Below are 9,117 nucleotides of genomic sequence, written 5' to 3'. Positions count from 1 at the left end.
CACACATACAAACACACACACACACACACACACAAACACACAACCACAAACACACAAACACACAAACACACAAACACACACGCACACATATACACACACATACACATACACACATACACACACACATACACACACACACACACACACACACACACACACACATGTACACACACACACACATACACACAAACATGCATACACACACACACACACACACACACACACACACGCATGAATCGCGCTGCTGCGTGAGGGGCAGAGGAACAAATAAACTGGGCTGCGTTAGCTACAGCCACGCGAAACGTCACACGATTTATGGAGATGTGAATGACACTTCAGGATCATGGATACAACAAGTACAATGACTGTAGATCTATAACTATCAGCACCGATCATTTCACAAATTGACTCCGGATCAACTGTTCACAAGGTGATTATTTATTTTCGTATTATTTATTCCACGGCTCCCCAGAGGCTCTAGGTTGGAAAGCCTGTGGGGGGTCTCCATAATAACATCACGATCATTATCGCCATACGAGACAGTACGTGGAAGCCGCTGACAGAGGGGTGAGTGAAACAAAATGCGTGTAATAGATAAACTATGGAGACCGCGGTGCCGAACACTGTCACTCAGACAATGATCCAGTTCCGGTCTTAGTCTAACGTGAGCGATTCGAACACACAGCATTACTACTACTACTTGCAAAAGCATTCGGGAGTCGAGTCTTACCTAGACTGTATTGGTCGGCGGACATTGACTGGAAATCCAAGACGGTCCTGAGAGTGCGGATGCACCCGCCAGCAACAAGTGGAAAGCTGTGCGCGGCCGAAAGGCGTTCCATCTTGTTGCCGCCGGGCAGGCTCGTGACTCGACAACAGTCCATGTATGAAGTAGTTTCGGCAAGACACTGCATTCAGGATGCAGGGCTGGAAGAGGCCTGGACGATCTTCTCGGCTCCTTGTAAGCAACACACCGGGCACGCATGTGTGCTTGGTGTACCGGTGTGTGGAGCCGACTCCGTCACCTTCGTGGTCGCAGACGTTTAAGGACACACCGGTGACGCCTTTATGCAAGGCCGGCTCCGACTAGGGCACCGAGGAGTGACCGTCTGACATCGCGATCAAGAACTGGGACGGGTCTGACGAAACATCACCCCAAATATGACCCACAAACCCCCAAAACATGACTCAAGGACTGCATGCTACAAACGTAGTAGTATAGGTAGAGCTCAATGGCCAGTCTCGATTTGTTTCGGAAAGCACACCGAAAGGTTGATTTTAAAAATAGTATCAAGAGTACCTGCTCCCTAGGCCCTGGCCGCTTGATAATATCCAGCGATGCTTTATGATCGGTGAAGAGGCTGACACGGTGCAGATGCCCGTGATGGCGTTCCGCCTAGACCTACACTAGGCTACAGCAGAGTAGTATCAGGTCAAACACATGGGATTTGCCTTGTCGACCCTTCGAAGATGTAGTCCAGCAATGTGGAGCAAACGTCCACCGGAACTAGTTACTTGCAAGACTTACGGGTGTCTGTTGGCAAGAGTACATAACCCCCCCCCCCCCCCCCCCCCAGCTATTGGGCATTTGAGGGACAGTGGTCACGTAAAGCATGCTGAACGAAAGCACACGCATTTGCACAAGATACTACAGTAAAGCCTGTCAAGGCGACCACTCGGATAAGGCGACCACCTGCCCTAGAAGACCACTGAAACCAGAGCCAAGTGATGCTATTTCCAGTCAATTGACCCTGTATAAGAAGACCACCTGGTAACAGAGACCACGCTTTGAAGGTCCCTGAGCGGTCGTCTTAGACAGGTTCTACTGTAGTGTGCATGGAAAGGGTGAGTGCAATTTGATCTGCTCACAAAAGACATTTCCACAAGAAACAATAGCAGGCAAAATTCTAAAGAGCATGACTTTTGTCAAGAAGTTTGTCGGACGACGGTCGACGGCAATAAAGTTATTGATTGGCTTGCTCCACAATTCTGGACCCAAACATAGCAAATGCAGCTGCAATTGGTCACTCCTTCATTCAACACATCCGCCTTTGTCTTATTGGACACAGAGAAAATAATTCCGTTGCTTGGAATTTGACATGTTAAGACCCTCCCGATAGTTGGTTTGCTCTTACCAAGGAAACCGCTAACTGATTTCTCTTATCACTCCCTTAGTATTGACCCTCATTGATTTTAGCTATACCTAAGCAGTCAAATATTCCTGCAAATTTCACTTCTTAGGGCTATTGACTGCTTATATTTGAGGTTATCGTTCTGGAATTTGAAATACGGACTGTTTGTCGTTAAATCTAATATTGACTTCGTACTCAGTCAATATGAGATACTTATATTGGAGCTCTTTAGACACACGAGTCCACATTCTCATCTGTCCTGGTTCGTAATGCATCGCATGTGATTGTAACACTCAGACACAGCATTTCTCTGCCGTGACACTGATGCCCTCTCAATCAGTAAAACGTGCATTGCCGCGTGGGGTCGAGAGGTGTCACGACCTCCTTGCACAGCAATCTAATAATAGGCATGCACATCACTGTCATACAATGAAGTTCGCGTATAACGACACTCTTCGGGCATCAAAAAGTGTCGTTATTCGCGAAGTGTCCTTATACCCGAAGTCTCATTTTTAAATTTTGTTTTACACCTTTTTTTAGATGGGACTTTGCTCTGGGCATGGAAATTCTGTCGTTATTCGCGAATTGTCGTTATGTCCGCAGTGGTTGTTAGCGAAGTTGACTGTAAAATTGTAAATAGAGAGGTTAAGTTTCACGTAAAAGTCTTACGTCCGTGAACTTTTACGTCAAAAAGTGAAAAAACTCACGTAAAATTTGACGTGTTTTACGTGAGTTGACTGTATCAAAAAAGTATTCTTTCTCGACCAAAGAGTGGTATATTTGATAAAATTTAATAACGATAGAAATATTTACGATACTTCTCCAGACGTTTCGTTGTTCTGAACAACATCGTCAGCGGATAAAGAAGGTTTTTATCCACTGACGATGTTGTTCAGAACAACGAAACGTCTGGAGAAGTATCGTAAATATTTTTATCGTTATTAAATTTTATCAAATATACCACTCTTTGGTCGAGAAAGAATACTTTTTTGATATTACAATGAGAGTGAATAATCAACGGCTTGTCCACCAACTCTTTGAGTTGACTGTCCGGCACGTAAGTTCATGACGTGAGTTTTTGGAAGTTTCGCTTGGTTATTCCGACCGAATTTGTGTGAGTTTCCGGAATTTTATCGAGTTTGTTGGAAGATTTGATATTTGTGCGAACTAAACCCGAATTCTGCCAGGCAAAATTTCACGTCACATCGCACGTGTAACTTAACCTCTAAAAATTACACGTAACGTGAGATTTGCACCGCGTTTTGAAAAAGAGCAAAAAACGTGTAACTTAACCTCTCTAATGTAAAGTCGTGTAGAACGTATTGTCGTGTCCGTTCCCGAGTGAACTCACGACGACCGCTAACACCCAGGCAATCCAGCTGCGCATGCTGCACCTAACGGTGCTGCAGGGAGGAGGGATATGTCTCACAACCACTGCACTGGTGGAAGTGCCGAAGATCCAATTTGAATTACGGTAGCCGCATCCATGTACACTTTGTGCCTGTCCACAAGTTCCCAGTTGACTGTGGGTAGCTGCACGGCCGGAAGACCCGCTCCCAGGCAGGACTTGAACCAGGCACCTCTTGTATCTCACATAGATCTTTATTCTCATGAAAACCAGTGCACTAGTGGTCAATAAGGCTAGGGAGAGAGATTTATGAACGAGATAGAAACTAATAACGATGATTGTATGTATGGCGAATGATGAGTTCTGTGATAAACCTGGAATCTTTAGCCTCGCGTTGGCTTGTGGCCAACAAGAGCAGAAGTACAAAATAAGGGCATTGGCTGAAATCTAGCTGGGCATCAAAAATACGGTTATTGTGCATGGAACCTAACAATAATGAGGTCTAGTGTGGCCCACAGGGTGAGTGGCATGAAAACATAATTTTCCCCATGATCGGGCCATATGACCTCTGTCGAACAGGGGATGGGAAATGGATGGTCTATTCGGGATATGAAAAAAGGTTAGCTGGGGTAGTTATTTGAAGTCTCGGCAAAAACTGGCAGCGCCGAATTGGTATCAACAGTGAACGCCCAAGACCGTAAATGGATGAGGGGCGATTCCTGAACAGCTTGTCTGAAGAGACGAATTTCGTTCTAGTAGGCTGGTGAAGGATGCAGTCCATCAACACAGCAAGGTTCTAAAAACCTTCAGGCGTATGGCAGGTAGCCAGAAAACCATCGGAGTGCACCTGAGGAGCAGGAGGAAATTTTAACGAGGAATTTTCACGCTGAGGGCTGGTGCAGTGTGTGTGTGTGTGTGTGTGTGTGTGTGTGTGTGTGTGTGTGTGTGTGTGTGTGTTTGTGTGTGTTTGTGTGTCCAGCTGATGAGAGAGACAGTCAGAGACGGACAGAGAGACAGACAGCAGACAGACAGACAGACAGACAGACAGACAGACAGACAGACAGACAGACAGACAGACAGACAGACAGACAGACAGACAGACAGACAGACAGACAGACAGACAGACAGACCGACCGAGAGGGAGACAGGGAGACAGAGCGCGAGACCGTGAGGGAGACAGAGACAGAGAGAAAACAAGGAGAATAGAAATTGAACACCTGCCATATCATCATGACATGTGTTCTCTGGGTCTGTGGGTATCCATAACACTGGGTCTAATGATGCTATAATGCAAGGAAGTAAAACAGTAGCTATAAGCAATACAAGTCAGTACTAAGCGATTGCTTTAAACACTGTAACCTAGAGTTCTAAGTTCAAACAAAAAACAATTTATAAATTCAGTAATGGCATGCTCGCCACTTGCATCATGAAATCAAAAGAGTGCTTGCGCTTCACGCTCAGAGCCTCTGGCAGGGGCAGTGTAGTGTGTTGTTGCTCCAGGGAAAGCAGGTGCTAGGCATTGGCTGTGTACGGCCACGGGAGGGTACTTGCTAATCAACACTGCTCTCGGCGGTCGCCCCGTAGACGAAATACGATGCGGAGCTGACCTGTGGAGAGGGAGAGAGAGAGAGAGAGAGAGAGAGAGAGAGAGAGAGAGAGAGAGAGAGAGAGAGAGAGAGAGAGAGAGAGAGAGAGAGAGAGAGAGAGAGAGAGAGAGAGAGAGAGAGAGAGAGAGAGAGAGAGAGAGAGAGAGAGAGAGAGAGAGAGAGAGAGAGAGAGAGAGAGAGAGAGAGAGAGAGAGAGAGAGAGAGAGAGAGAGAGAGAGAGAGAGAGAGAGAGAGAGAGAGAGAGAGAGAGAGAGAGAGAGAGAGAGAGAGAGAGAGAGAGAGAGAGAGAGAGAGGGAATAAAGAATGCATTTAACCACCCCTCGTCAGCCTTCACAACCCGATCGGTTTGAGGTGTGAGTGCGCAGTTATCTGGCGAATAGATACAGTTTCGAATCATATTTCTCAGGTCTTGCTCTACCATGGGCAATTCGGACGAGATGATTGTTGTTTAATAGGCGGTGAGGTGACAAATGTTCCAGAATTCCTCATCTTTCTGTTCTCAATCATTAAAGCATGTTTGGTATGTCGATCTTGCTGAGTATATATTATTATTATTATTTACACCAAGAGTGCATAAACAAGAGTGTGCAACTGTAGTTATGGGTCAGTGCGCGGCGCGCTGCCTTCATTGCGTAATTTGCCTTCATCACGCTCTGAAAGCATGCATTCAAACTCACAATTTCTCGTACGAGTCCATCCGTTTTTGCTAGATTCGTTCCAGTACCTACGCGATCTCTAAATTTTGGCGCGTGAACCCCAGTTCCCTACGGAAGTTCATTTCAAACCAGTGGGAATGTGCGGTGTTTGATTTTCCGCAGTGCGCGGACTGCAGCTGAATGATGTAATGAAGGCAGGGCGCCGCGCATCTGGCCCATAGAAAAGAGATCAGAGTTGCATACTCTTGTTTATGGACTCTTGTTTATACTTCAAGTATTACAAAACAATTAAGAGGCTTTGAATCGTTTTTATCAAGATCTAAATATTTGCCCGGTCGGAAGTTGGGAAATAAAAAATAAATAAAACAAATCTTGCTGTTCCTGTTGATAGCGTTTCTGACACGTGATCATTTGAGCATGTTATACTCATAAAGCATATCCAGTGGGATCAGTGTTTGGAGACCGCTCCATGCTGTCAAGGACAATGGTCTTAGCCCTTTGTGCCTGCCCGGCATACTGTGAAACATATAATTTTAGGTGCTTTGAAATTTCGGTGCCAGAGGGCTGACAGGTTTCATGGGTAATGTAGAATTAGGTGACCAGCTTTCCCATCACATACAGTGCATACTCTAGAGTCGTTTAGGTGTAATTTAAATTTTTAAAAGTGCCTTGTTTTTCTACCGACATCAACAAAGTAAAGTGACACCGGAAAAAAAACATGTTTTCCAGTAATCACACAGGGTGCGTTGGAAGGTATTTTGGGGTGGTACGGTGAGTCATCTGAAGTACAGTTTACTGGTGGGGGGGGGGGGAGGGATGGCGGAGGCGAAAATTTTGGAATTTTAGAGTCCATACCAGTGTGCTGTATTGATTCACGGGGTACCTGGGGCAAAAAGTGGTACGGTCAATACCGTAGTGACCGTACCGTGTCCAACGCCCCTGTCACAAGAGACCTTTCAGCAGTTTCAGGAAGTGGATTGGGGAAAATCTGAACCAACTCGACTGTCACCACCGGAGCTCCAATCCCGGATGTTCACTGCAGGCTGGCAATGCTCTCCCACTAAGATAATGAGTGGTGTTGCAAGTTATTTAGAAAACTAGTGATTAAAGCGTTCTGCTAAATATCCTCTTCAGTTCAGTGAGCTATTAGGAAAAAACAAGGCAGGCTGAAAATCTGGACATTCTGGCACTGTTGTACCAGCCATGGAACAGGCGGTAAAACAAACCTTTCTTGGAGTAGCGTAGCAGGGTTCTGCAGACTCCATACCAGGCCTGCCAGTGTATAGGCCATCATATAGAGCGTCTTGGTCATCGCTGGGTTGGAGGAACAGGGTTGGCTGTGAGCAGAACACAGGAGGAACAAGGCGAAGGAAAGATCAAGATCAAGATGAGCGGATATGGGCCTTGTTTGAACATTCAAACATTTTTCTCTAATTTTCATTTATCTAGCCAGGAGGCTGTTAACTGAGAGTGGGGTGAGGATGTGTATCTAGTATTGACTGAGTACGAGGTCAATATAGCAAAAAAACGAGCCGAGTAAAAGACCGAGGCGAAGCCGAGGTCTTTTACGAGGTTTTTATTTCCTATACTGACCAAGTACGAAGTCAATATTAGATTTCTCACGACAAACAGTCCTTATTTCAAATTCCAGAACGATAACCTCAGCATCGGAATCCCGGTTTTATGATTGCACAACCGTTGCACCATCACCTACTCATACAACCATGATTGTATGGGGCTACTGCATGCAGCTGCTGAGCTGGTGCAGCCTGACCAAGTACAGTTACCATGCGGCGCTAGGCACCGTTCAACTGCCCAACCCCTAAGCAGTCAAATATAAGCAGTCCTCGTATAGCCCCAAGGAGAGAAAAAATACAGGAATTTTTGTCTGCTTAGGTACAGCGATGATAAATGGCAGTCAATACTAAGAGAGTGATACATGGATATAGCGGTTGCATGGCTACGGTGGAGTTTACATATCTTGAGAAAGGTGAGTGCTGGCTTGAAAAGTAACAATCCCCTCTGGTGCAAGGTGAGAAATGCGTATTGCTCCCATCTGGATTAATATTGAAAAGTCCTGGTCAAGGAACCCCAACCTCATGAATAATCCAGCAGCGTAGTGTTCGAGTGCACAGACCAGCCTCACGGTGTAGTGTCAGAGTGCACAGACCAGCCTCACGGTGTAGTGTCAGGGCGCCCAGCGATGCTATTTTATTCATGAGGTTGGCGTTCTTTGGCCAGCACTGTGCATGTGCACTCTAACAGTTGCTGCTGCACATGGTATGAATGAATACCTTTGGGGTTGCTGGCGGTAAGCTGCTTAGAGCATGTGCAGCGTTGGTGTTGTACAACCCGTCGTACCCCGAGTCTGATTCATCAAACGCTTGAAGGAATGTGCTTTGCTGTGAGCACAATAGGAAAAACAAGGTGAGATACAAAAATCTACAAAAATCTACAAAAAAACGTTTATTCTTTCTTCTTCTAATAGCTATAAAGAGAACAAATTCTGCTGTCATTGCCACACTACAACAAAGTCATGAAGGTTTACCAAAATGGATTTTCTTGTCACAATCATCAGTGGAAAGCCGTGACTGAAGAGTAACCATGCGGAATCAATGATTAATATACATTCAATAATGTGTTACGAGAACAAACAAAGTGCTAAAATAGAATGAGGGAAGGTGAGACAATAGAAGTGAAGTGAGAGCTTAGTGCAATAGGGGTGAGGAACTAATTACAACGCTAGAACTGTGTAGTGAGACAAACAATCATGCTGTGCACCTACGAAAACAATCTTAACGCAACTACATGTTTTTTCTGCTTACAAAGATCAGGCTTATGTAAACGAATACAAACAGCCTCAAGTACTTTCAACTGACTAGCGTACCGTGCACGACCAAGAACAGAAAAACTAAAATCATCATACACCTGCAGACACTTAGGGTGAGACAACAGATGAAGAAAAACGGCAGACTTCTTACTATCACAATCACCATCCCATTCCTCGTCTCCACCAACCGCAACCTCGTCCTCCGTCTCATCTTCCAACTCGTCCTCAGTGCCGTCCCCCGTGTCATTCTCCTCATCAACACCGATCGGTCCCAGGCTCGATTCATGTTGCTTAACCTCTGTTCGTTGACTCCTCCTTTGATCTTGATGGTAATTTGTCACCATTGTTGTTGTTGTTATTGTTGTTGTTCCTGTTGTTGTTAAATCTTCTGCTCCAGTGTCTTCGCCGGTGCTTGACATCCAGTACTGTCATAATAATTCATTGAATAATTAGCCGTTGATCGTCTAGGTCTTTGAATGTTGATCGTGTTGTTTTCTCTGTTGAATTCCGTTCCCTTCAGCTTTCTTTCTCCTTGTTCATGTT

At 45.4% G+C, this 9,117-nt stretch overlaps 1 protein-coding gene across 1 annotated transcript in view; it reads right to left on the bottom strand.

The window, feature by feature from the left end:
• Positions 1-3,782: 3,782 nt before the first annotated feature.
• LOC135829951 (mucin-4-like) overlaps positions 3,783-9,117 on the bottom strand; it is a 31,098-nt gene continuing 25,763 nt past the window's right edge. The window contains exons 10-12 of the mRNA XM_065342344.1: positions 8,039-8,146; positions 6,971-7,081; positions 3,783-5,087 (exon numbers count right to left, since the gene is read on the bottom strand). Of these exons, the coding sequence (XP_065198416.1) occupies positions 5,031-5,087; positions 6,971-7,081; positions 8,039-8,146 (276 nt within the window). The 3' untranslated portion in view covers positions 3,783-5,030. The remainder of the gene's footprint in view (positions 5,088-6,970; positions 7,082-8,038; positions 8,147-9,117) is intronic.

This window comes from Sycon ciliatum, chromosome 13 (assembly GCF_964019385.1).
Source record: "Sycon ciliatum chromosome 13, ocSycCili1.1, whole genome shotgun sequence".
Taxonomy (NCBI): domain Eukaryota; kingdom Metazoa; phylum Porifera; class Calcarea; order Leucosolenida; family Sycettidae; genus Sycon; species Sycon ciliatum.
This window is presented reverse-complemented; position numbering and strand designations above follow the sequence as displayed.